The sequence below is a fragment of the Dipodomys merriami genome, unplaced genomic scaffold, assembly GCF_024711535.1.
Source record: "Dipodomys merriami isolate MVZ:Mamm:240054 unplaced genomic scaffold, mDipMer1.0.p SCAF_17, whole genome shotgun sequence".
NCBI lineage: Eukaryota > Metazoa > Chordata > Mammalia > Rodentia > Heteromyidae > Dipodomys > Dipodomys merriami.
Genome location: NW_027203048.1, coordinates 12,495,620 through 12,521,976, shown reverse-complemented (window position 1 = coordinate 12,521,976; position 26,357 = coordinate 12,495,620). Strand labels below are relative to the sequence as shown.

The window sequence follows — 26,357 nt, the reverse complement described above, 5'->3', positions numbered from 1 at the left end:
TGGAAAGCATTTTCAAACTTTATTTACAACTGTCACAGTGACAAAAAGTAGTTTGGAAAAAAAAATGCTAGTTTCTCCCTGAGCCTCAAAAAAGAACAGATAGAAGTTACAGGAGGTTCATCTGACAACAAGCATGTTACTCAAATACTAGGATTTTTTTTTTCAATACAATCCATTAAAAATACACACAAATTACTGAGAAAAAAAAAAAAAAAAAAAAAGAGGAGGCCAGACAGGAGCTCAGCCACTTGTCTGAGAGCAGCTGGGTCCCCGACAGCAGGTTCAACCACTGAGGCTCCTGACCTTAGCTGTCAGCCCCTGGCCTGCTCAGACTGCAAACGGCTGTACAGAGCCATCTACGTGACCGGCAAAAAGAAGAAACCACCCCGGACACATACATATACACAAAGTCAATTGGATACTTGGTTTACAAGCACGTTCCCGTCACACAGCAAGACTGGGACAAACAATCCAGGGTCAGGGATGAGGGAGACACCAAAACACAGGGATTTCAAAGGCAAGACCCCCCACCCACCCATGTCGGGAGGCAAGGGATGAGAAATGCTGCAAGGGAAGGAGAATGGGGTGAGCAGATCTCCTTGCATGGCCGGCTGCAGCCCTCTCCTGCTTCCTTGAGGAGCCTGGAAGAAGTTATTGCCATTGGTGTGTGCATTACTGGCAGACGACAGAGGGAAGAGGCAGGAGGCGGGGATCCCAGAACCAAAGCCTGTTGCCTACTGGGTGAACAGCACACCTCCACCCTCCTGCCCCGACGTGGCCCACAGCCACACTGACCTTGAGGTATTAGATACAGCTAGACACACAAGTCCAAAGCCCGGGGGGGGTCAACCTGGACTTATCAGAGACCTGAGGGGGTGGGGGTGGGGACAGGGGACATCTGGCAGGATATAGTCTAAGGAAGGCTCGAAGAACGCTTCTGGGCCCACAGAGTCCCGCTCTGAAATGGAGATGGAAGAGTCTTTCCTGCAATCTGCTGCTCCAGAAGTTTGGGGGCTCTTAAGTCCAGAGGTGACTTCCTCATGCCACTGCAGCCCTTGCTGGAAACAGGTGGGAGGGCGGTGGGGATGGACGAGGTCCACCATTCTACAAGGACACCACTGTGTTCCCCATGCCGTCCTCCAACCCACACCCAGGAACAGTGAAGAGGAGAAGCAGACACACGGGGACGACTATTGTCCCACACTGACCCATAACCGCAGCACAGGGGCCTTGGCATCTCTGTGCAGTCCTGCCTTGACTGCGCCAGTCCTTAGGACCTGCACAGAAGCTCCCTTTCCCACCAACAAACTTGCTCTATTCTCAGTTCCCACAAGAATCCATAAGGGTGTGGTGCTGCTGCTGCTGCTTCTCCTTCTGCTGGTCATGTAGGCTTCGAGCCAGAATAGGACTGGAAACCACTGCCTGGCTGTCAGGGCTAGAGGAGAAGGATGGGCAGACCTAGTGGAGCAGCTCCTCCATCCCTCTGCTTCCTGGGACTCTGAGAGCAAGTTTGGGGAAGGGGACAGTGGAAGGAAGGATCTGCCTGCTCAGGCAGTGGCCTTGGAGTTCAACGATGGTGGGTGGGAAGAGTTCTCGTTACTCTCCCAAAGTGCTGGGAAGCAGAATGGATAAATCAGGGGCAAAAAAGCTCAAAAGTACTGCTTAAAAAAAAAAAAAGAAAGAAAGCAAAGCAACTTCCAGGTGTCTGGGGTCTCTGAGAACCTGGGGCAATGGGGACAAATCCATGGGAAAGACAGGGTGCCCTGCCAGCCAGCTTTGCACACGGCCCCTTTCCCCTCTTTTCCACCACCGACCAACACACCACCGGAAGTAAAAGCAAACGCTGGCTGTGGGTAAGACAAAGCTGGAGATGAGGCCGCAGGTGTCTGGTGCTCTTGCAGCCAGAGCGAAGGCTGACTGAGCACTTCCTGGCTGCGACACTCCGTTTGATAGCTTCTTAAAAACACGTACTTTGGGCTTTTGCCTGTTGTTGATTACCCCCCCACACACAAAGTTCCTTGTTCATTTGCCCATCCCTCTTAGCCCCACTGCCTCCCCTTCCGACCCCTTCCTCCAAACACTGCTGCTTCCTTCTGGGGAGTGGAGCTCAGATACTGATCTCAGAAGCTGCACCCCTTCCCCACACCCCACACCCCTTTCTCAGCAGCTTCCTTTCTCACAAGGCTTTGCAAGTTACCAGAGGGCTCCGCTGCTCAACGAATTAAAAAAAAAAAAGTCAAGAAAAGAAAAGAACTCAAAACCAACTGGGTGATTTGCAGGTGTAAAACGGAAGCCTCGTTTGATATTTTCAGCTTGTGGCTCACTCTCTTCTTCCATCGAGATGGGAAAAAAAACAGTTCAGGTACAAGTTGTTGGCTGGTATGACCCAGGCGAGATTGCAGGGACTCTTACTGCTCCTTGTTTTCTTTCGCTGTCTCTTCGCAGGTGTCTTGCTCATTCTCCTGGACCAAGAACTCCTCAGGAGGCCATCGGAGCTCTCCACTTTCCACCTCTCCCTCCGTGGGTTCCACTACTATGGAAGGCAGGCGGTCCTTCAGTTTACAGCAGCGGTCGAAGTCCGATGGGTCAGGAAAGATCTGAAATCAAAGCAGGGCACAGACCTGGGTCACAAGCATATCTGAAAAAGAGAAATTCAGTTCTCTTCATACACACATGGTATTGTCTGTCTACAGGAGACTAAGCTCCGCTTCTCAGACACTGTGGACACACGAGACAGAAACCAGGGAAGAAAGTTCTAGGAGCAACTGTCCCTCGATCAGACTTCATTTTGAATCCTGAAGCTGCAAGTTTTGGAAGGAGTGCCACCAAATTGTAAAGCCTGGTTTATTTTATTTCCTATTTCCAGATAAAAAGAATTCAAAATCATGTCATCACAGTAAGCCATGTTTTTTCTTGCCAGCAAGCATTTTATTCTTGGAGTCCAAAGCATGCAACAGGTACCGAAGTATTAAGTTCTTGCCAGCATCATCACTGGCACCTAGCAGTTTCTTTACATAGCTCATTTCAAACCAAGGCAGTCCAAAAAGGGTGCTTCTCAGGCTGCCTGGAAGACTCTCAGGCTTGGACAAGTCAACCATACAGACAGTCAGGGATGGAATGAGAAGCCAACTCAGGTCTGTCTGACTCTTGTCTATCCTCCAAGACCACCCTGCCCCTCATGTAGACAGGTCCTGATCCCACTATAGCTGCCAAGTCCAAACCCAGACAGAACGCAGGACTCCCAGTCACTGGCCAGCAGGAAACAAGATCCAAGGTGCCTTCCTTTATCACCTGTGAGTAACTCCAGGCTTACTGGCAGCTCTACATCTGGAAGAAGCTACTTGGCTTTCCAGAGTTCCATCAGTGAGTCTCTGTTTTATAATGCCTACTGTGTGTCCTGCTTAGAGCTGGCAGAAACCCCAAGCCAAGCTATAAAATCAAGGGCCAAGTCTGGCTCTGTGGTTTCCCTCTGCACACACTGCCCTGTGACTACAGCTGACCCAATTCTTTGCCCAACCGCTTAAGTACTTAATCCGCTGGGCTGCTGCTCCCTTGCCTTTCACAGCCCTCAGTGACACACCCAAGAGCTGGAGAAAGGAGGCTGGACCTGGGAAGCAGGGGCTCGCCCAATCACACACATTTTGGCACCTTTAAAGCTACCTCTTTCCAGCTCTTCACTGACAGAAGAAGAAACTCAGGTCCAGAGTGACCAGAGGACTTGCTCAAGGTCACCAGCTTGTTCATTGCGAGAGAACAGTTGGCAGACACCTATGAAGAGTTCCCAGAAGGCTGCCTGCTCCTATCTGGATGAGGATAGATCCATGGCAACAGACAGTGGTCTTCCGTCCCCAAGAGGTAGAAGAAATGCTCAGGACCTCCCAGCTTCCATGGTGCACTGAGGGTGTCCAATCTTACTGTACCCCAACTATACACACGGTGCTTCCCCAGCCATGTCACAGTCTGACCATGTCACAGGCCACATGGGGCTTCTGAGAATCACAGGCCTCAAGAAGCCTCCCAATCCCTACAGACCAGTGGTTATTAACCATTTATCCAATAAAGGCCTATTGCTGGGGATTAAGCCTTAAGCCAACTGCCCAAGCAGGCATCATTAAAGACTTAACAGGGCTCATAAAAAATATCATAATAGCAGCCAGAAGAAAGACAAGCCAGGGAGGGGCCAGGCCTGGGCAGGTGAAAGGAGGGAAGCTGAACACCATCCGCAGCTTTCTCCTCCTGTGTGAGCTAACCCCAAAGTTGTGTCCTTGGTCTGTGCTATGTGAACAGACTGGAAGGTGCTGAATGGGGAGCGACAAGGTTAGAAAGGCACGAGAACTGTAGGAGGGGAGAGCATTTGATTTCAATGCAAGCTGCGAAGAAATATCTCTCATTTGGATTTTAGGTAAAACAATGTCGATGCCGATGCTGATGGATGCAGTTTGTGTTGAGCACCCTTTCTTCATAAATAATAATTCCACAAAGTCTGTACTGGGTGATCCCTCTGTGTGTGTGTGTGTGTGTGTGTGTGTGTGTGTGTGTATGTGTGTGTATGTGTGCACATTTGCTAGCTTGAACTCAGGGCCTTGTATTCTCACTTGGCTTTTTGCTCAAGGCTGGTACTCTACCAGTTAATCCATATCTCCACTTCCAGCTTTTTGTTGTTGTTGTTGCTGGCAAATTAATCTCAGATTTGTCTGCCTGTGTTAGCTTCAAACCACGATCCTTAGATCTCAGCCTCCTGAGTAGCTAGGAATATAGGTGTGAGCCACCAGCACCTGGTTGAGTGATTCCTATTGCATGGGTCAAAAAAAAACAAAACTGTAGTACAGAGGGCATGTCCCTTGCTCAAGGCCATATCCTTGGAAAGTGTCTGTAGAATTTGAAGGAAGTATTCATTTGAGGATACTCAGTTGAGCCACAGAACAGAGGTCCTCACTGTGATTGTTATTGATTGATTTCTGTCAAGTCCTCTCAATTCCAGGCTTAATTTCTCCTTTTGAGGAGCCAAGTAACCTTCTGGTCTCATTACATGGTTACAAGTTCTTGACAAATACTGAGATGGTGGGATGCTTTGGGGACACAAACAAAATTCAAATGTCTTCTCCGGAGCAATTTCAACATCACGATAGCAAGTAGCCAGTTTCTAAGCAAGAGACAGCAATTAAAATAACTCCAAATATGCTTTTCATACCAAGCATGCCACAATTAAGTCTTTGAACTCCTTGGAGGGAAATCTGAGCAATGAACTTCTGATACTGCTTAGTTGCCGAACAACTTTGCTCCCTGAATTGCTCAAAATAGGAACCATTTTCTTTTTAAAAAGTGAGTGGACAGGGCTGGGAAGGTGGCTCAGTGGTAGAGCGCTTGCCTTCCATGCATGAGGCCCTGGGTTCAATTCCTCAGAACCACATAAGCAAAAAGAAAAAAACCCGGAAGTGGTGCTGTGGCTCAAGTGGTAGAGCGCTAGCCTTGAGCTGAAGAGCTGAAGGATAGTGCCCAGGCCCAGAGTTCAGGCCCCACGACCGGATCAAAAAAAAAAAGTGAGTGGACAAAGCTTGTTAACTGTACTTTAAAAACCATTATAATAATTACTCAGATAATAATAAAATCAGAGATTTTATTATCAGATTATATGAATTTTTGCCTCTGAAAAATTGCTGCTCTCTTCAAAATTAAACAGAAGGTGCCTAGACACAAACAGCCTCACGGTTTCCTTGCAAACAAGACAGAAAGTCTTACAAAGTGTTGCTAAGTCCTTTGCCAGAACAATCTTATCTCCAACAGCTGCTTAAGAGGCTGACCCTAAGGAGGTCAACGTTTTTCCACTAAGTCATGCTTTTTAATCATCCAGGCAGCAGAAAAATGAGAGGTTGCAACTGTAATTGGATGGGGTGGGGAAGGGAGTGGAAAAGAAAAAAAAAGAACTTGAGCTAGACTTGCCAAGCACATGACAGGTAGGGTTGAGGCCAGCCCAGCATGTTGGTTGCCTGCAGGAATTGGCAGGGAATAAAGAATGACTCCTGTTCCAAAAAGAAACTGCTTCTGGTCAACAACCTAGTCCAGAGTACCCCTTCTTTTCCTTCTGAATTGCAGAAAGTCAAGGGGAGGGAGGTGGGGGAAGAAAGAGAATATCTTTCTCAGCAGACACTTCTCTAAGAGGGTCAGAAGTGAAGATGGGGAAACTGAGCATTTTTTATCCTTATCCAGGGCAAGGTAGATCTAGAAGCAGCCATCCCCAGCTGTGATTCTCCCAGCCCTACATCTACAGCCATTGCTGGTTGCATCCAACTGTCACATGGGCTGCCTGGGAGGAGGGCTTGGACATAAGGAATGGGCACCAAGCCTTTCCTTTGCAAATAGAATAAAGTCTTGTTAACCACACTCTAAGAAATCATTGAGTTGTGTGTGTGTGTGTGTGTGTGTGTGTGTGTGTGTGTGTGTGTGTGTGTGCCCCCTCTGTGCAAGCGTTAGCAGGCATTACCAGGGCCAACTCTGGAGAGGCAAATTTTGTCAGGTGGTCCCCAATCCCAGTAAGTCATCACATTCGGAGTACTCAAATGAATTCGTGTGAAAGGTCAAAGGGGATTCAGGATAATCGAGGAGGGATATAGCCTGTGAGATGGAGTTGAGAAGCTAATATATTGGAGTTTCTAGCAGAAGTGAGTTCTGTCCTTCAGAATGCTCTGTTATAAAGAAAATATTCTGTAATGTCCAATAAGCAAACACTAGTCAGTCACGTGCTGGCTCCTGAGCACTTTTAGTATGTCTGAATTTCATTGAGATGAATTTACATACGGCTTAATATAAGATAAATATAAATATAATAAAAACTTTAAAAGCTACCTGTGACTAGAGGCTACTACATTGGAGACATAATTACGAAGACAACGAAGGAAGAGCTGTCCCAAAAACTCAGGTGATTTGCTTGGCTGACCAACACAGGTACCTCACAACAGAAAACTAGGGGCTTGGGGACAAGCTTCTGGAGAATAGTAGTTCATCAGCAAGGTTTTGCTCGGGTATGAAAGTCCCAGGTAAGCCAGCTCCCATTTCATACATGGAAGGGAACTGAAAGGCAACACCAAGTCTCCAAAGGCCCCAAATTTGGAGGACTGGCTATCAACTGTCTGCTTCTAAGCCAGGTGACCGAAAGCTGGCTGCCCCTGGGATGGGGACAGAAGACAGAGATGCTTGGCATCTTGTGTGGAAAATGTGAGTAATTCTGGTCAGAGCCACCCCTGCCCGTGTGTGCATCCCTCAGTCGGCAAGTCGAGCTGGCCACAGAGAGGCTGGAGGGGCTCCACAGAGGGCTAAGTGATGCTGATAGGGAAAGCAGACACCAGCAGGTGGAGGAGATGAAAGGTGGTTAACTGGACACAAAGAGCTAATTACCAGCTCTGCAAGCTGAGACCTTGGCAGCCTGAACACCCTGCTCCTCTTTGCTGGGGAGGAACAGAGGAAAGGAGTGGTGGAGGAGGGGCAGTGGGAGGGGAAGGAGGGCAGAGGGCCTGGGAGAAACAGTCTGGCTAGCTCCCCAAGGCACTGGGTACAAAACCACACAGTAAGCCTCTACCCTCTCCAATTGCAGAGAAGAACAAAGAATCAACCCCAAAGCTGCTATGGAAAATCACCATCCCACAAATGAGCCAGGAAAAATTCTGTTTTTACCTTGTTCCATCTCGTCCTAACCATGCAACCATGATCAAGTCATTTTGACTTTTTAGAACCTCAGCGGCCTCCTGAGAGAAATGGAGCAATGAAAGCTAGGTACCCCAGCAGCTCACCCCTGTAATCCTAGCACACAGAAGGCTAAGATCTGAGGATCACAATTTGAAGCCACCCTGGGAAAAAAAGCCTGTGACACTCTTAATTAACTACTAAAAAGCTGGAAATGGAGCTGTAACTCAAGTGGTAGAGTACCAACCTTGTGTGAAAAAGCTAAGCAACAGCACCCAGGCCCCAAATTCAAGCCCCAAGACTGGCGCACACACACACAAACACACGAATGTGCACACATCACACACACACACTCTCTCTTTGCAGTGTTTTCGGAGTGGATACTGATGTTGGCTATTAAGAGGCAGACATTCCCCTCTTCTCCCGCTGTATAAATTCAGATGAATGCACTAGTAGGGCCTTGGAGAGAATCTAATATAGTTATGTGTAAACTCTTGAGTTCCTAAACCTGGTTCTTAACTTAGTCAAGCAGGGGTCCCCACAGAGCATTTAGAGTGAGGAGCGACCTGGAAAGCCAACAGCCATAGCTTGGGATAGTAGCATATGAACAGCAGTTTGGGCTCCAGATTCACTGGAGAAATGACTGTGGCATCACTGTCCACCTCCCAGTGCTTCTGTTTCCTCAGCACTTGAATAAGTCCATGGATTGTGCAGCCCCTGGACTCTTTGCGAAGACCCTAAAGCCAGAGGGTCTCCTACTCCAACCCTCAGCTCGTCACTCCAGGGACCTGCACCTGAGCAGGTCAGATTCCTCCTGACTCCCAGTGCCCCATATCTGAGTTTATTTTTTTCTAGAGATTAACAATGGATTGGCCTTGTATGTTTATTGATTCCTAGGAGGGGGTTGGTCTGTAACAATGATCAGATTTCTCCCAGCATCCTGTTCTGCCAAGGGAAGAATGAATGAGCAGCAGCTTATTCAGATGAACAGAACATCCTACACTTTGCCCCTGACCATCTTTGGAACATTTGCCTTCTACTATTTTCTAATCACTCTAGTGTTAGTACTGTTTGCACCTTAGTGGTTTCTCATGTGGTATGTGACTGGTAAGAACATAAAGAATTATAGCACCGGAGTAGCAGGGCAGTCAGGGATAGGAGGGGAGAACCCTCCTCTGCTCCAATGCCAGTGACTCGCTGACCATCCCACTTCCCTGAGCTGGGACTAAGTCTACCTCACTCAGTCCTGCTCTTCCTTGGTGCCTCTAATCCTCAGGGCACTTGAGCAGAGATTTGGGCTTTACAGCAACTGCTGAGCCTCCTTCCTTTGGATCAAAGATGCTTAAGCCTCTAGCCTGGAAACTTGAAAGAAAAGGAAATCCTTGGGATAAACACCATCTTTCATAAACATCTTTCAAACACACACCCATCCTGCAAGGCAAGAGTTCCAGATTCCAATTAATTAATACTAATTGCTACTAATAATGCTGGACCCAGAGAACAGATGAGTATTTTTGAAATGTGAGAGGTTTCCCAAAACTCTCTAGGCATGGCAGAAAAAAAAGGAATAAAGTTATCTGACATAGATGATTTCAGATACTTGCATCTGACTATGTCATCACTGAAAGAAGACAGGTCTCCAGTCTACTAGATCTTTCTCTCTCTATGGTACACTCATACGACCCAAATGTCCCATGATCAGACCCTATTCCTTCTTTCATCATACAGCCTTCCCATCCTTGTCCAGAGTACCCTTCTTAATCCTACCATATCTTCCAAAATCACCCTGAATGGAAATAACTCTTTTTTTTAGGCCTTCTTTGCAGCCCTGTCTCATGGTCACTGTTTGACTTCCAAAGACATTAGCAGCACATTACCAAAGCATGAATAGTATAAAAAGCAACAAGGAGTGACACTAGTGATTAGTGACACTAACGAATACAGTTGCTGTAAATCGTACAGGTCCCACAAGCATTAACTCCACAATTAAAATGAAAAACAAAATGTAATGTCCTTTCAGGTCCATTCATGTCCTTAATGCATCAACAAAGATAATCTTCATTGAATATTGGATCTTACATGCAGGTAATTTTTAATCATAGGGAATGGTAAAATAGAAAGTTGAAATATTCTTCTGCTTACTCAGGTGTCAAGGTCCTAAGACAAGCAAAGCACTTGTATTGACTGAGTGGCCAGCTGAATTAGTCACTTTCTCGATGGAGTACCATTGTTACTTGAAAGAATGACTAGCAAATGGATTATTCCAACTTGGTATTTGGTAGCCAATTTCTTCAAAGTGAACCAAGTGAACTTGTCACTTTGAGAAAAATGATTGCTTGCATTTGTTACTGATGATTTGAAAAACTGGGCTTTCAAATGACAACTAGACTTGTATCAGCTTAATAATACTTACAGACTTTCTGATGAGACCAGTGGAAATATTAACAAATACGAATTTTTAACTATTACAAAATGAGATATATCAACACTGAGACATCTGCATAATTCAGAGTTGATTTGTTTTTCAAACAACCAGTGCATTATACTATAAAACAAAGTATGGGTAAAAGATTCAATAAAATGGCAATCCAGATGAATGAATGTTATCTGTTAGTGGTGCTGGAGACAGTCCAGGGCCTCATGTATACCAGGTAAATACTGTACCACCAAATCATGTTTCCAACCTGCACCAATGAATTTCAATGTAAAAGATAAAAACTTCATTCATAGACTTCAGATATCATATGACTTTTAAGGAACTACCACTTGGCTGGGCACTGGTGGCTCACACCTGTAATCCTAGCTACTCAGTAGGCTGAGATCTAAGGATCGCAGTTCAAAGCCAACCCAGGCAGGAAAGTCCGGGAGACTCTTATCTCCAATTAACCACCAGAAAATGGGAAGTAGCACTGTGGCTCAAGTGGCAGAACGCTTGCCTTGAGCTGAAGAGCTGAGGCACAGTGCCCAGGCCCAGAGTTCAAGCCCCACAACTGATTTAAAAAAAGAAAAGAAAAGAAAAGAAACTACCAGTTAGGGTTTGATGAAGTATCTAATTCAAAACACCTGAAAAAGCTGTGAACATATATGTCTTCCTTTTCTAACTACATATCTATATAGGCCAGGTTTTTCCCCCCTAACTTCAACCAACAATTGTAAAGGACTGGCTTATGGGAAACACATGTGAGGATTGAGCTATCTCCCCTTAAAATAGACATGAAAGAGAGTTACAAACATGTTCAGCAATGTCCTTCTTCTCATTGCACATCTTCTGTTTTGGAAAATATAGTTACTTTTATAAAAATCCAATATTTATATTAACATATGAAGGTTTTATTGTTCTTCTAAATGAATTAGCAATGGTGGAAAAATCTGTTTTAATTATAAAACAATAAATAGAGACAAAATCCACATAAACAAAAGCTCTTTGGGTGATCATAAACAATTATTAAGAACATAAAAAGTACTGAGACCAAAAGTTTGAGATCTCTTGGTCTAGTGGGGGAAAAAATACCCTGAGGAAGAAAAACATGTAAGTCAAGGTTAAAAGGCAACATTTCAAAACTGGGAAATAGTTGAGGGGAACCTACCAGGGGCTTTAGATGGCTCATGCCTATAATGCTAACTACTTAGGAGGCTGAGATCTGAGGATTAAGGTTTGGAACCAGCCTGGACAGACAAATCTGAGGGATTGTTATTAACCACCAATTAATTAATTAATCAGTTAATCAACAAAAGCTTGAAGTGGAGGTGTGGCTCAAGTGGTAGAGCACCAGACTTGAGAGAAAAAATTAAGCAAGAACATGAGACCCTGAGTTCAACCTCTACTACCAGCACAAAAATTAACAAGTGGAAAATCAAATGAGGTGCCTTCACACCTGTCCAAAGGAGGATATAAGAAATACTCTCCCTCCCTCCAATGTGAAAATCTAGGATGAGATTGAAGGATTCCATTTTATTACTTATTTTTCTAATAAAAATGAGAGAGAGGAACTCTTGTAGGTAAGGAAATGAAGGCCCAAAGAGGTGACATACGTTGCCTATGATGGCAGAGAGATTAGCAAAGCCAAGGTCAGGAGCCAGCTATCCAGAGTTGCAGTTCTTTAACTCCCTGAGTGGGGAATTCTGAGTTCTTTGTCACTGGTGGTGTCCCAGCAACCCTTGGGTGACCTAATGTCATACTTCTGTAGAGGATGACCCATGTTCAGATGGCTGGCCCAATCTCTGCTCTGAGAGGCAACAGCGTACTGATTCCAGGAAGAGTATATATCCAGTGTTCCTAAACTCTTAGTCTATGTGCTTCTCCAGAAGAAGTGTGTCTCTATTTGCATGTCCTAAACTTCCCACTATATTATAAATATTAACACTGCAAACATGTATTAACATGAAACATGTATACCTCTCTTTCTGTGTGTGTCAGTACTGGGACTTGAACTCAGGGCCTGGATGCTGTCCTTGGGTTTTTTTGCTCAAGGCTAGTGCTCTAGCCTCATGGACTTTTGCCCAGGTTGGCCTCTAACCATGATCCTCAGATCTCAGCCTCCTAAGTAGCTGGGATTACAAGCATGAGCCACTGGCATCAAGCACCATTCTTATTAATGAACTCAATAGGTTATAAATACCATAGCAATTTAAGATCAAACATCAGCTACTAAGAAATTCATGAAATCTAATACTTAAGTCTTAAAGCATCATTTCTCTACCAGAAACTTTCTCTTTTGTTTCATAGATATTTTCCTTAATGTAATATATATCTTAATATATATGCATAAGTTTCAGTCATTAGCTTTCCATAGTTCTCTGTAATAAGAATATCTATTATGTATATAAACTGATATATTCAAATGTCCAGTGACCTTAAGGTTTTGTTAAAAGAATTCTGTGACATAATTCTGAAGCTATGTGTGGTAGTGCATTCCTATAATCCCAGTACTGGTACTTAGGAAGCTAAAACAGGAAGATCAGTGTTCAGGCCAGCCTCAGCTACATGATAAGTTTGAGGGCAGCTTGGACTTCACAGCAAGACTATATCTTACAACACAGCAATATGGGGCCAAGAGGAGAGGAATAGATGAATGAAGAGAAGGAGGAGGGGTGGTGGTGCAGTCAAGAATTCAATGTATATACTACACAATTAAGGAAAGTAAGGGAAGGGGTGCATTGGGAAGGGTAGGTAAGAATATTGAAAGGGATGACATTGACTGCGGTGCATTGTATTCATAAACTGCTTTGTTAAATGGCAACTCCTTTGTACAACTATGCAGAAAAAAATGTAAAAACCCAACACAGTAACAAAAAATTATGGGTTAACTTATTGTAGCTAATAGTACCTAAGTGATCGAGGAATATATCACAATAATTAATAAACACAAAGGTAAATTAATTTCTTACTGTGGAGGAGAGATGGACCTTAGAGGGATACCTAGACCACAACATTTGCTTGACATTCTTAAAGTTTCAAACCCTGGGGTAGCATCATGAGAGAAGGGTAGAAAGCAGATCTTCTCTTAGAAAAAGGGAGGAAACACTGGAAAATGGTATGGAGGTTCCTCAAAAGACAAAACATAGTTTCCCTATAACCCAGCAATCCCACTCCTGGGCATTTGTCCAATGACCACAAACCGGGCCACACTAAAGCACAACCATGTTCATTGCAACATTGTTTACCATAGCTAGGATATAGAATCAACCCCGATGCCCCTCAGTGGACAAATGGATCAAGAAAATGTGGTATATATACACGATGGAATTCTATGTTTCCATCAGAAAGAATGACATTGCCCCATTTGTTAGGAAATGGAAAGACTTGGAAAAAATTATATTAAGTGAAGTAAGCCAGGCCCAAAGAAACATAGGCTTCATGGTTTCCTCATTTGTAATAATTAGAATGTGCCTATAAATCTACAAGTGAACCCAATGAATAGTAAAAAACAAAAACTTATACGTGGACATGATAAATTACACAAGACTCCAAACATTCACACAGTGAGAGCAAAGGAGGATATTCCTTAGAGAGGATCACAAAGGCTCAGTAGCTATGTGCACACGCTCATATAAAATGATGCTTGTCAAAATGAACTCCAAGAAATGGAAACAAGGGGTTTTTTTAATCACACTATTTGCGGTTCTTTTTTTTTCTTTTGTTTTTTCCCTTTTGTCGCTGGTTTTTTTTTTTAATTTCTGTACCTTTTGTCTTATATGTAAGTTTATCTGATTTGGGGAGGGGAAGGGGAAGCACAGAAATGGTGAGACAAAGGGTGAACTAATTCAGCAGTGATCCTCACTAGACAGCCATACTGAAGATGAACTACACAACTTGTAGAGGAGGGGGAATCAGGAGGAAAAAAACTAGGAGAAAACGAGAGAGGGAGTGACATTGTTCAAAAAACAATTGTATTCATCACTTGACTTATGTAACTGTATATGTGACTGTGTGTATCACCGTCGTGATGTGCACCTTTACAATAAAAACAAATAAATCTGCTAAACCAAGAAAGAAAGAGAGAGAAAGAAGAAGGAAGGAAGGAAGGAAGGAAGGAAGGAAGGAAGGAAGGGAAGGAGGGAGGGAAGGAGGGAGGGAGGGAGGGAGGGAGGGAAGGAGGAAGAAGAAAGAAAGAAAGAAAGAAAGAAAGAAAGAAAGAAAGAAAGAAAGAAAGAAAGAAAGAAAGAAAGAAAGAAAGAAAGAAAGAAAGAGAGGGAGGGCAGTCGTGACAGAAAGGTAGGAAAAGGAAATCACGGAAGCCTATCTTCAGGAACTGTAATTTGAAAAAGTCACAGAAGGAAGCTGAAAATGAGGATATGAATTTCCTGAGAGCCCTTCCTGCTGACATGGCTCTTGGAAAGTTTCTGTGAATCCCTGGGCCAGCCATCTTCCTGTTTAACACTGTTCAAATGCGGAGTAGTGTATTCACAGAAGCATTATTAAGAAGTTATTTGGCATGAAACTCTCTGAAACTAACGTGCCAAGCAAAACAGCCAGAAAGGATCCGGAGGCTTCAACTGCCTCCTCCAAGGGAGCGAATGACCAAACAAATACAGAAATCATAATTGCGTAGTAGCTGTTGTTCTGAATGCTTCTGTCTGAGAGGATAGAAGCAACTTCTGAAGAAAGCAAACTCCCTTGTGATATCAGCAGTACTGTCCCCTAGAAGAACTGCACTGTATAATTTCACAGTTCAAGAAGCTGAAGTCTCAACCTTCCAAATTCTTGTTATATCCAGATACCTGCTTTTTTTTTTACTCACTTGTTGAAAAGCATAGGTGTGTAAAACTCAAACTCCATGACCACAAAAATGTAAAACTAGTGTAGGTGTCATAGTACTAACATTTCTGAAGTTGTCTGTGTAATGCCTGAATTTACTTTATAAACCAATAAGAGGATTGTAGCCTCTACTCAAATGCTTGGCTAGGCTGTCTGTATGCACCTGGAGTCCAGCAGACTTGGGGTAGAAGGCCCCTGGATTCTGAGTTCAAGATATCCATTATGTTTCAATCTACTTCTAAGCATCCAGCTGAGCCTTACTGCCAGGGAAGCAGTATCTCTCAAACGTGACCATTCCATGACCCAGGCCAAGAACCCCTAGGACCTCATAGTAGTTTACTGGACTAAGCATGCATCTGGCCAAGCTTCATAGGTCTCTAAGTCAAAAGGATTTCCTGGTTTTTTCCAAGGTCATATAGTACTCCAATGCTGTTAATGGAATAAAAAGGACACTTGGAGCCATGGCCAGCCCATGGACATGTGTAATCCAGAGTGTGCCTATCATGGTTAAATTTGGCTTCAACATCATCATTATCATCATGCTTGGAATAAATAATGAACTACAGGAAAAGATAAATAATGTTGAAACACACTGCAAAAACAAGCACCTTTCTGACTCAGTACACAGTGCTCCTCAATCATTACCCTATCTCAGTAGATGTTACCGCCCTGAGCTGTTGTTTTCTAGAGCTTTCAATGCTAGGAGCTTAATGTTTTGATATGCTCTTTTATTTTTTTAAGGTAATACATAATCAAGAGGCTTAATGATGTTGAATTTCTCTGAATCAGACATTTTACCTCCAGGAATTTATTCAAGGAAACAAACCAAGCCTGTGCAAAAAATTTATGTAAAATGGTGTTCAAAACATTGTTCCTTGTAAGAACAAAATATGCCACAACTTAAATATTCAGTAATTAGAAAGGCATATAACAAGATGTAATCCTATTTTGCAAAGGAAACAAAATACAAAGAATACAGTCACAATATTGTATTAAATGAAAAATAAGGATTCACTACAGTAGATTTTTAAAAATAGAAAAATGTAAAAAATAGATGTACAAATGTTTCAGTATTCAGAGAGCAATACACGGTGTTTTTATTTTTTTCCTTCTTCTTCTCTTTGAACTACTGCATGCTTTTCTAATTGCCATAAAAAATGAATTGAGGTCAAGCATGGTGGCAAGGGTCTGTAATTTTAGCTATGTGGGAGGCAGAGGCAGAAAGATCTTGGCTTGAGGCTGACCAGGGCAAAACTAAGAAATCCTATCTTAAAACTAAAGCAAGCTGGGCGCTGGTGGCTCATGCCTGTAATCCTAGGTACTCAGGAGTCTGAGATCTGAGGATCATGGTTCAAAGCCAGCCTGGGCAGGAAAGTCTGTGAGACTCTTATCTCCAATAAAAACCACTAGTTCAAGCGGTAGATCGCTTGCCTTGAGCTGAAGAGGTGAGGGACAGCGCCCAGGCCCAGAGTTCAAGCCCCATGACCAACAAAAACAAAAACAAAAAAACTAAAGCAAATGAAGGCTAGAGGCATAACTAAAGTGGGAGAGTACCAGAAGAGCAAGCAAGCCAGTGAATTAAAAAAACAGTACTACCAAATATTTTCTTAAATAAAATACATACTTTACCAAGAAAACTACCCCCTGAACCACAGTAAGCAGACCTGGAGATCAACCATCTTTGGATGATTGGGTGACATTCATCACACTCTCTTTGCTCAGGTCCATCCAGAACCTTCCTTCCCATTGATACCATCATTTCTCCTGGCTGAGAGGCCAAAGTCCAGTGTATAGCTAGATGCTTAAGGGCTTTTTAAAAACAACTTATCAAAATGAACAAGCCCCAGGGAACTCAGTGAAGTCCCCACACCCAGCCCACTCCCCTCAAGGCCAGGATGCTTATTTGACAACACTTTGGGGAAATTGTAGGCACATTTACATTTTGTCCAAGGTGGGCTTGAGCCACAAGGAGTCGTCTTCAGACTATAGAGGGAAGCACTCAGTAGACACAGGATTTGATTTATGGACACAGGGGAGAGGCTGGCAGAAGACTGGAAGAGAAGGAAACCCCCACAAGCCTCCACCCTGCATGAATGAGGGCTTGTCTTCATATCCTCTGAGGACTATTTCAGCACTTGGCCCTGAAAGATCAGCTCAGGACATTTGCTAGACACCCAGGAATAGCACTTGGCTTCCATCACAAGATTCACCACCCAAAAGCATCCCTTTTCCTCACGGTACAATCCTCCTTTTTCTTATCCAACGGAAGAGACTGGGTGAACTAGAGGGGAAAAAGTATCTGATTCTATAAAAACATTTGCCATGGGATATCCAGAGTACCGGATCGTTCACAGCACAGGAAAGGGAGAGGGGAAGAACCTAATCATTAAGGGACTGTGTTCTCAACACTGTAGGAACAAAGTGGAGTCTAAGACACAGCCTGGCTCTGCAGTGGGATGGATGGATGCACGGCCACTGCGAGAGGGGGGCGATAGGTCCAACACAGGCTCTTTGAGAGCAGCTAGCTGTATAGCTCCAGTGTGCAGACTGGCTGGAGAGTGAAGAACACTTGTTCTCTTGCTGGCTACGCACAGACCCACGGTTGTGTGCACGGGAGACAGGGGGAGAGGGAGAAGTCTCCTAGGGGACCAATTCCCAGCCCTCCACAGGCCCTAATCCAGGGGTCATCCACAGCGATGAACATGACTTTGTGCTGAGGCTTTCAGCACAGGAGGGAAGATGCTAGATCCTCAGACAACGTGAACTTGGTAGAAAGAAGGGAGGCGATGGCTCTGTAAGGGCTAATGCCACTGAGAGAAGTAGGCACCTTGTGATTCTGACCCCCATGGTCCTAACTGCCTGCTGTATTCCCTTCACTATGATTTCTACCCAGGAGAGGGGTGGAGGGAATAAGGAGGATAGGAGAAAGAAAACTTGTCCCAATTCCAGTAACTTGTCGTGTCTATGGCTGCCCTTCTCCTGCCAAGGCTTTTGGAATTTTAGCTTTATGTCTCCCTAGGGACAACGGAGGCTTTTTAAAGTCTGGTGTTGTGAAAGACGATTTCCTGACAACCATGGGACTTGTGTGCACAGCTGCGCATCGCAGCCTCCAAGAAACTCTGGACTCCATGTGGGGTATGATGGGCTGGGGGTAACCAAGGAGACAAGGGGAGTGGGGAGGAGGACACAAATGTAGCTGATAAGTTGTGTCCAGTCTGGAGGAAGAGGAGTTGCTAGTGGGGACAGGATGGTGATTAAGAACCTGCCTGAGGGCTTCACCAGTGATAAAGGAAGCAGATTCTACTGTTAGGCAGCTCAGCTATGCTGCGTGGGATTAGAGGGGCACTTAAAAGATGACAGTGTTGGACTGGGAAGGTGGCTCAGTGGTAGAGTGCCTGCCTAGCATGCATGAGGCCCTGGGTTCGATTTCTCAGCACCCCATAAGAAAAAAAACGGAAGTGGTGCTGTGGCTCAAGTGGTAGAGTGCTAGCCTTGAGCTAGAGAGCTCAGGGACAGCGCCCAGGCCCAGAATTCTGGCCCCATGACTAAGGGGGTGGGGAGATAACAGTGTTGAACTTTGCTGCTCCAGATACGATAATGCACAGTGAGTTCATACCTACTGCTGGGCACTGGTGTGGCTCACACCTATAATCCTAGTGACTCAGGAGACAGAGATCAGAAGATCACAGTGTGATGCCAACCGAAACAAACAAACAAACAAAAAAAGTCTGTGACACTTTTATCTCCAATTAATTGCCAGAAGTGAAGGTATGGCTCAAGTGGTAGAACACCAGCCTTAAGTGGAAAAAACCCCAAAAACTACAGACAGCATTCATGCCCTGGGTTCAAGCATCAGTACCAGCACATTAGGGGGGAAAAAAAAGACTTCATGCAGACAGACTTACAAAATGGGAGGAAAGTTTGTGATAACAGGGAGCAGCCTCTCCTTAGAGAGAAGCCACTGCTCTTCTAGAGTGAGGGGCAGAGGAGGCAGCAGCTGACGCTAAGACCTGGTACTGGGAAGCTGCTTTTCAGGCCACACAAATCCTTCAGTCCTGTCCCCAGGAACACAGCCTCAACTGAGGTTCTTAGTACTGGAAGAAGCAAATAATAGGTAGACATAAAGAAAGGTCAGCCCAGCACTCTCCCTCCTGCCCAATTTCTCTCCCTCCTACCTTAGCAGATGAAGCACTGGCTCTGTAATCAAAAGGGAGATCTGTGATCTGTTCCGTGCACTGGGCATGGGAGCCCTGCATGGGGCCTCCTGGAGGAGAGACCCGATTCCTGCCTGACCCAGAGTAACAGCTCTTCATGACCAAGAGTAACGGTGGCTGGAAGGCACGTGCAGACACACAGGTGCTGCTTAGGGAAGGATTTAAAGAGCCCAGGAAAGGATGACGGTATCAGATACTAAGGAAGGGACAGACAGAAATGAAAACCAGATGTCACCAAGGGCATAAAACTGTAAGCCTCCACATGCCGTGCTAGGGGAGTTTAGGCAGCAAGGCCAGCAGCCCAGAGCCCCTTGGGTTTCCACAGACAAATCCCCAGGACTCTTCTCTGTCTAGAGCCCAGGCCAATGTGGGTATAGAATGGAAAACGTCCCTCAGAGAGAGACAATTTCCCAAACTCTATTTATTTGTTTTTTGTAGTGCTTAGGGATTGGATGCAGGGCTTGGGCATCCTAGTCCAAGACTCTACCAAGACTACCTCAGCCCCAATCACCATATTCTTAAAGAGTCCTAGAGCCGTGGAAAGAGCAGGCTCCACCAAGAAGCAAGTGACTTGCAAGGGATGGATGCAAACATCCTGTCTCCCAGGCTGGTACTCACGAACAAGGTGCAGAGAGAGAGACAAACAGGCAGGCAGGCAGACAGACAGACAGACAGACAGACAGACAGAGACTGCAAAAGAGAATGCTACAGCTCTGGTGGACACAAATGATCCTCCCACTCATCTCTGAGAGCTGGCTGCTGCCTGCAGCCTGCTCAACATGTCCTCAGACTTTCTAGTAACCATTTACTCACCCACTCCATGAGGTGTCACAATTTGTGCCAAGTAAATGTGCAAGCATGGGTTCCACTTGTTTCATTGGAGATGTAGACAAAACAAGGCACAGGATTTGTAGACTTTTAAATATGCTCGCAATATGGCACTAACTTTCAAGGGACAGTAGTAGACCGACCTAAATCTTTCAGGACATAAAAATGCATCTATCTGTAGTAACCTGGACAGACATAGGTCTGAGGCTAGAGAAGAAGTAATGGGTGCCTACATGCCCAGCACCTGCCATGTGAAGATGCTGGGCATCCAGGGTGAGGGAGGGAGGGAGGGGGATAACGATAACAGTAAGTTATCCCTTGCTCTCAATGACCAGGTAAGGAGACGGTGAGGTATCATTGAGAAGTACAAAATGCCACAGGCACTGATAGACAGGTCACGCCCAGGAGAAAGAAATCAGAAAAGCTTCATTCTCAGTAGGGCTAGATGGTGGGGGCAAGGATTGACAAATTCCAATGGGTCATATATTTGATGACCTTGTTCCAAGGTCAAATCACAAGCTTGAGATTCTGTTCATATGCCAAGTCAGGATTAATGCCTCTCTCAGTTCCTTGGAAAAGTAGGTCTCAGAAAAAGCTACATACTATTATTATCCTCAGGAGTAAAGCCAAGAACAGAGCTCTGAGACTCCTAGCCATGAGCCAAGCCCAAGTATTCATGGTGATAGACTTAGCTCAAGAGGCGGCCCAGACAATCCCCAGAACGTTAGTGGAAAAGCTTTTAGTTGGATATCACTAGCTTGAAGGGGCCCAGAGAGTCAACTAAAAGTTGTTCTACCTGCTCATTTCCGAGCCCCTCATTTAGCCTAAACAGGAGCTAGCCAAGAGGGATCTGAAGCCTCAACAAAATTACATGAAAGGTGGTAGTATCCCTCCCAGGTCCTCATTTTCCTTTGAAGCCCTACCCTGACTTCCCTGCCCCACACTTACTCAGCTTCTGTGCATCAAATTGCATCAGCATGGCTTCTATTGAGATTGACTGTAGCTTCCTACAGCCCATCCCTGAATGATTGACCACACTGCCTGTGTTCTGTAAGTTCGTGTGCATGTTAGTTCCCCACCCAAACCTAGACTCTGTGGAAGTGGCCAACAGAGCAAGTTTCACATGGAAAAGGCCCAATAAGTATTGCTTCATTCCACATCAAGGTAACCAAGAGCCTTTTCTGAAATCCTCTCATGAAAATAGTGATCGGAAGTTCCAGGTAAGGTCTTATGGTACTGGGCAGTGGTCCCCACTCAGAGGACAGGGACAGATTTCCTGGGGACTGTGGGAATGGGATTTAGAGCCAGCATCATGAGGCCAGAAAGACATGATCTTATTTTTCTCTGGCCACTGCAGCCCTAACTCAACTCCTCTTGGAGTTGGTCACTTGTGCTAATAACCCTCAGATCTAGAAGAAGGGCCTGAAAGACTTACAGGTCTAAAAGACTACCCTGCTGTGTCTGGCTGATGTTGCAAACAATACAAGAAGTACATGCAATACTTACTGATGACTATGTCTGGAAAGGTTCTGTGATGGAAATCTAGAAAGAAAACCTCACCTATAACCATTAAGAGATTCAATATGACTCAGGGGCTTGGAAATTACTATACAAAAACATACTGGATGGTTGACCAGGAAAGTCCTGTACCTCCCCCTAGGCCAGGAGGCCCTTGACTGTCTTTCTTGACCTACTTTGATGGAGGAGAATATGCAACCAGCCCAGGAAAAAGCAGCACCCTCAGCTTCCTACTTCTGTAGCTTCATGGGATACTTATTAGCAACCAGCAAGACTGACTATATTGACACAAAACAAAGGGGCCTCCTTGATCCTCCCAAGCATTTCTGAAGTTATGTTCCCAACCTTAGTTTTCATCTTTGCTCCTTTTGAGTCCCTTCTTCCTATCATTCCAACTTTCCTACTAGTTTCTATCTTTATGAAATCAATGCCCCTGGAACTACTTTTGGGAATAATCAACCAGATAGCTCTAGACTACAATCAGAACCAATCCAAGGTGCAGGTGCATGGTACAGCAGAAGAACAAAGCTTTGAGGGTAGAAAGACCCATGTTCTTCCCTAGGGCTGGGCCTAGGGCCTCATTGCAGGATGAGAGGTCATAATTTTGCTAGTTACTTGGAGGTAGAAGTCTCTCAGATTTGCTTGCCCCAGCTGGCTTCAAACTGTGATCCTCCTATCTCAGGATTATAGGCATTATAGGCATAAACCACTGGCACCTGGAAAAAACATTCCTTGACAGTCCAAAACCAGTTCTCTACCCCAGAGATGACTGAAGTGCCCCGTCGCCTGCTAGGCATGGCAAGCCTGAAAGAGCACAGGAAAAGGAGTGTGGAGAAGTCACTTTACTCCCTTTTTGTGGTCTTTCTGCAGTTTGGATCTGGCATTCAAGACGTTCTCTCAGCTAGATTCCAGTAGCAGCACACCTTGAGAGAGCTTCCTTTGTTATTTTAAGCAGCTCAATCACAACCCTGAGGAGGCAGAGAGGGTCTGACAGTCACTCTCCCATCAGACTGCCCTCCCCCATGGGCCTTCCCATTGCCATGTTCCTCCTGCCCCAGGCATGGCTGGTGAGGGAAGTTCTGGTCTGAACTGAGTACACCTTTGCCAATGGGAATGAGATTTCTCAGAGCCAAGCTGGCTAATTAATAATGACAGCTAATGTCTGCTGGACCCTTATGTGTCCCAGGCATTATGTCTTAATCCCACACTCCTGTGACATTGCATCCTTACCATGTGTGTGTATGTGTGTGTTTGTGTGTGTGTGACATCATATCATTGCTCTCCACATTGCAGATATACAGCCCAGGATTACTGATATTCAAGGAACTGTCCTGGAGTCACATAGCTCTTATAGGTGTCACGGGGACACAAAACCAAGTCTTCTTCCAATCCCAATGACAGCCACCAGGCTCTGAGCAATCAGAGGGAACCTAGTACTTAACTTACCTGATAAGACAGACCATCCTTCCGGGGGCTGAGGCCAATCTCCTCCATGGATGGGGCATTCATCATCACCTCAGTCATCTCGGCCGATCTCAGACAGTCAGGGCTGCCAAGAAACCCAGACCAAAAGTCAACACACACACACACACACACGCGTGCGTGCATGCACACTCTTACATTCCTCTTCTCAGCATCTTTATGGCTCTGAGAACAGGGCACTGTCTGAAGACAGGAAAAGAGGTGCCCAAATCAGAGCTCACAGCAGCAAAACAAGCTTACATGGAAGTAAGCACCTTCCAGGCCTCCAGTACCATGGATTAGCAAACCCCATTGTCTGCAAACCTCCTTTTCCCTACTCTCCTCTACACTGTAATCCCCTCCCACAAAGGGTGACCCTGGATTTTCTTTCCATTGATGAGCTAAAAAAAAAAAAAAAAAAATCCACAACAATAGGTAGCTGAGTCAAGTGTCCATATGAAAGCCAATTCCTCCAGGTCACCCTTCATTCCTCTACCTAGAATAAAAATCTCACATAAATTTACAAAGAGAAAGTCCATATCATTATTATTACATAATAACAATAACAGGCCAGCCACAGGGAAACAAAGCCCAGCCATGCTGGCTCCCTATATGGCTGTCTGTTTGGTGCTCCTTTTAGCAAACTGTCCCACTTAGAGTCCCAAGGGGTCAGCTTTTCAGCCAGCTTCTTATCTGCCATCCAACTCCCTCCCCTCGCCTCGCCTCTCCTCAGCGTGGGCAGCTGCATGCTCATAGTTTGAACAACATCCTCTGGATTAAAAAGCTTTAAGGATACTAGGTCTCTGATTGCAAAGGAAATTTCCAGAGGGGCCAAGCCGGCCCACCAATGGCCGGCATGTGAAAGTGCTTTGTACTCTCTAAGCAGGATACAAATGTCCCATTATCCTCGCACAGCCACGGGAACACACAGGGTTCCCATAACTCGTAATGCCAAACACATCAAATCCAGGTACCAGCTACGTAACACCTAGTATTTTCACCATCATGTCTGTGCAAATTGTTTAAGAAAAAGGTGAGGTGGGCATTAGAGAGACGATAGCTAAGAAAACAGCAGGTTCTTCATTGTCTTTGTTACTACATAGAGTACATAGAAATGCCATTGGAGCTGGGTGCCCAGGGCTCATTGTAATCCTAGCTACTCAGGAAGGTGAGATCTGAGGATTGAGGTTCAAAGCCAGCCCAGCAGGAATGTATATGAGACTCTTACTTCTAATTAAGCATGTGTGGTGCGTGTGTGTGTGTGTGTGCGCGCACACACACACACACACACACACACCTCTGAAAGTGGCACTGTGGCTCAGGAGGAAGAGTGCTAGCCTTGAGAAAAATGCTCAGGAACAATGCCCAGGCCCTGAGTTCAAGCCTCCAAAACTGAAATATGAGAGGGGAGAGAGGAGAGGGAGAAGGAGGGGGGGGGGAGTCAGAGGGAGAGAGGGAGGGAGGTAAGGAGGAAGGGAGGGAGGGAAGGAGGGAGATGGTTAGCATCAGGTTTGGAAACAGAAGCCAAGAGTTTCTGTTCTAGGCTCTGCCATTCAAGAGCTGTGTGATCTTGAAAACAGTGGTACAACCACTGAGCCACAGGTGCCCTGCTTGTTACTAAGAGGCTAATCTTAATGCATGGCATGATTGTATTAAAGACATAGTCTAAGGAAAGAATGTGTTGCAGACTATCCAATGCTTGTCACTACAAAGAACCTTAAACTTCCAATTTCTTGAAGTGTAACATATATATTACATATATATATATATATATATATATATATATTTGAGGGGCCATCTACTTACTAAATGCCATCTACTTACTTAATTTTAAGAGACACAAACCTCTACCAGCCTTCAAACCCTCACCCTCAAGACACCCTACCAATGGTGTACCAAGGAGGAAGGATCTAAGGACCCCCCTCCCAGAAAAGAGGGGTACCAAAGTCTCAGGGATAGGGAATTTACTTCGTTGTGAGAGTTCAGTCCCCTCTCTAAACAGCCAGGTTGTTGGATGGGAGGGGAGATTAAGGGAAAGATGCTGGGCTGGAGAACAAGTTTAGATTCAGGAACTGGGACTTGCAAGGCAATTTTCCCCTGGGCCCTGAAAATCCCCCCCAAAAAAACAAAAAAACAAACAAATAAATAAATAAATAGCCAGAGGAGCATCCTCGGGGCTCTTGTGGTCTGGTGGAGGGGTGTTTCCTCCTCTCTTGGATTTGAGGAACAGGTCCCACAAGTTGAAGCGCGAAGCATGAACTTGCCGGGGTGGGGGACGGGGGCTTTTCCAATGCAGTCCACCCCTGTCCCCATCCCGTCTGAGCTCTTTGTGCCGGCACCTGAGAGCGTGCGCGGGAGATGGCCGCCCCTGGTCCCCCTCGGCCGCCCCCTCCTCTTCCCCGACCCCCCCACCCCCTCCCCCTGCCCAGCTCAGGAAGGAAGAAGCAGCCGCCTGCGCGCACGTCCCTTCTCTCTCCCCCATCCTTCCTCTGCCTGACCACGCTGGCTAGGGACAAACGTCTACCCACCCCAGCTCGCTCCGGGCAACCTGGCCCAGGAAGGGTGGCTTCTCCCCAGCCCGGCCCCTAGGAGACAGGGGCTCTGGGGAGGACAGGGGTGGAGAGGGTGCGCGCGTGCCCGGCTGCAGCTGGTGGCTTCGGTGGTGTGAGGACAGCGTCCCCCGCCCCCTTTCCCCAGAGCTCTGCAAACCCGGAGGCTGCAGCGGCTCAGCCCCGCTGCAGACAGCCGGCCTCCACGTCCGGCCTCCACGTCGAGGCTCGCAAGCAAACAAAAAGGAAAAAAGGGGGGAGGGGAGGGGAGAGCAGACCCCCCCCCGCGCCGGGCGGCACGCGTCTCCGCATAGGGGGTCCCCCCGGAGGGTGGGGGTTCAGGCAGGACCCCGGGCTCCCGCACCCCCCCCCCAGCCCTCCCATCCCTCCAGGGAGGGCTCCCAGCTCACTTCCTTTGTCTGGCTGGCCCTCGGGCCACCACCCCCCACCCACACCCGCACCTTGGGCCACCTCGATGTGACTCCCGCAGGGGCTGGGGCGGGCAGTGTCCGTGCCACCGGCTGACCTCGAACCCGCAGCCCGGCACACCGGCTTAGGATACTCACCAGTGAATGGGGAAATACACAGACATGAAGTCCTAGGGGAGGCTGACCCACGCCCTGGGGGATTTAAATGGTCTGTGCGTCCCGAATGAGGAGGACACGGGCGCTGCCAGGCACGGCGGGCAAGCCGAGCGCGGGCACTGCGCGATCGCCGGTCCGCCTTCCCGAGACCGCCCCGCTGCCGCTGCTGCCGCTGCTGCTGCTGCTACTGCTGCCGCTGCTGCTGCTGCTGCTGCCAGCGGCGTCGGCGGAGCACGCGGCGCGCCTCGCTCTCCACCGAGCTCCGGGT

At 46.2% G+C, this 26,357-nt stretch overlaps 1 protein-coding gene across 1 annotated transcript; it reads right to left on the bottom strand.

The window, feature by feature from the left end:
* Lbh (LBH regulator of WNT signaling pathway) lies at positions 1-26,344 on the bottom strand. Its single transcript, XM_070025307.1, has 3 exons — positions 26,072-26,344; positions 22,942-23,044; positions 1-2,597 (listed from the first exon to the last, which is right to left on the bottom strand). Exons 1-3 carry the CDS (start codon positions 26,095-26,097, stop codon positions 2,409-2,411), a joined length of 318 nt encoding a protein of 105 aa, XP_069881408.1. The 5' UTR covers positions 26,098-26,344; the 3' UTR covers positions 1-2,408.
* Between the last annotated feature and the right edge of the window lie 13 nt (positions 26,345-26,357).

Excerpts from the sequence above, each read along its gene's own strand:
- Lbh (XM_070025307.1), bottom strand. The coding sequence starts at position 26,097 with ATGTCTGTGTATTTCCCCATTCACTG. Across the intron at positions 23,045-26,071 it reads GTGTATTTCCCCATTCACTG|CCCTGACTGTCTGAGATCGG; the intron begins GTGAGTATCCTA and ends GTTTCTTGGCAG. Across the intron at positions 2,598-22,941 it reads AGGATGGTCTGTCTTATCAG|ATCTTTCCTGACCCATCGGA; the intron begins GTAAGTTAAGTA and ends CTTTGATTTCAG.